Below are 528 nucleotides of genomic sequence, written 5' to 3'. Positions count from 1 at the left end.
ATATTGAGATTAATAATCGTAAAGAGAAACCCTCTGAGGGCGCCTCGTCCAGGTCTTCCCTCGATGAACGATGACACGAGCATACCGGCCGCCGGTGGCGGTCGGATGTAGCTCCTCCGGAAGGCGAGAATCGGTCACCGGTGGCACACCCACGTTCTGGTTGGGCTCGAAGAGGCTGCGTGTGTGCATTCACCACACACCACCCCATGTCAGTTAGTGTGCGCCGTGTGCGTGCGTGTGCGTGCGTGTGCGTGTGCGTGTGTGGTGCCGCGACAGCTGTACCTGGGATCTGGGCCGACAACCCCGCGGCTCACTGTGTTCCTGTACCACCACGGGCGGGCCGAGCCTGGAAGGCACCCGGGGTNAGTGAGGCAAATGGGAGCGAAGCAGGAAAGCGACGGGCGGGCGGGCGAGTACCGTAGGGCAGGCGCTGCACCATGGAGTACTTCCCCCTCGGTTGGTCACCTTCGTCTGCACCTCCCAATCACCGAACACGACCGAGGGGTGCTTGCCCTTGCTCACGTTGGC

General features: G+C 62.6%; 1 protein-coding gene across 1 annotated transcript in view; it reads right to left on the bottom strand.

Moving 5' to 3' along the window:
- Nucleotides 1–134: 134 nt before the first annotated feature.
- The window catches only part of ACA1_187610 (uncharacterized protein), a gene marked incomplete at both ends in the record, with an annotated part of 2910 nt that continues 2516 nt past the window's right edge, over nt 135–528 (bottom strand). Inside the window, 2 exons of the mRNA XM_004337829.1 lie at nt 135–156; nt 283–321. Of these exons, the coding sequence (XP_004337877.1) occupies nt 135–156; nt 283–321 (61 nt within the window). The remainder of the gene's footprint in view (nt 157–282; nt 322–528) is intronic.

The sequence above is a fragment of the Acanthamoeba castellanii genome, assembly GCF_000313135.1.
Source record: "Acanthamoeba castellanii str. Neff unplaced genomic scaffold scf7180000084747, whole genome shotgun sequence".
NCBI classification, from domain to species: Eukaryota; Discosea; order Longamoebia; family Acanthamoebidae; genus Acanthamoeba; species Acanthamoeba castellanii.
Note: the sequence above shows the minus strand (reverse complement) of the source record. Positions and strands in the feature narration are given on the sequence as shown.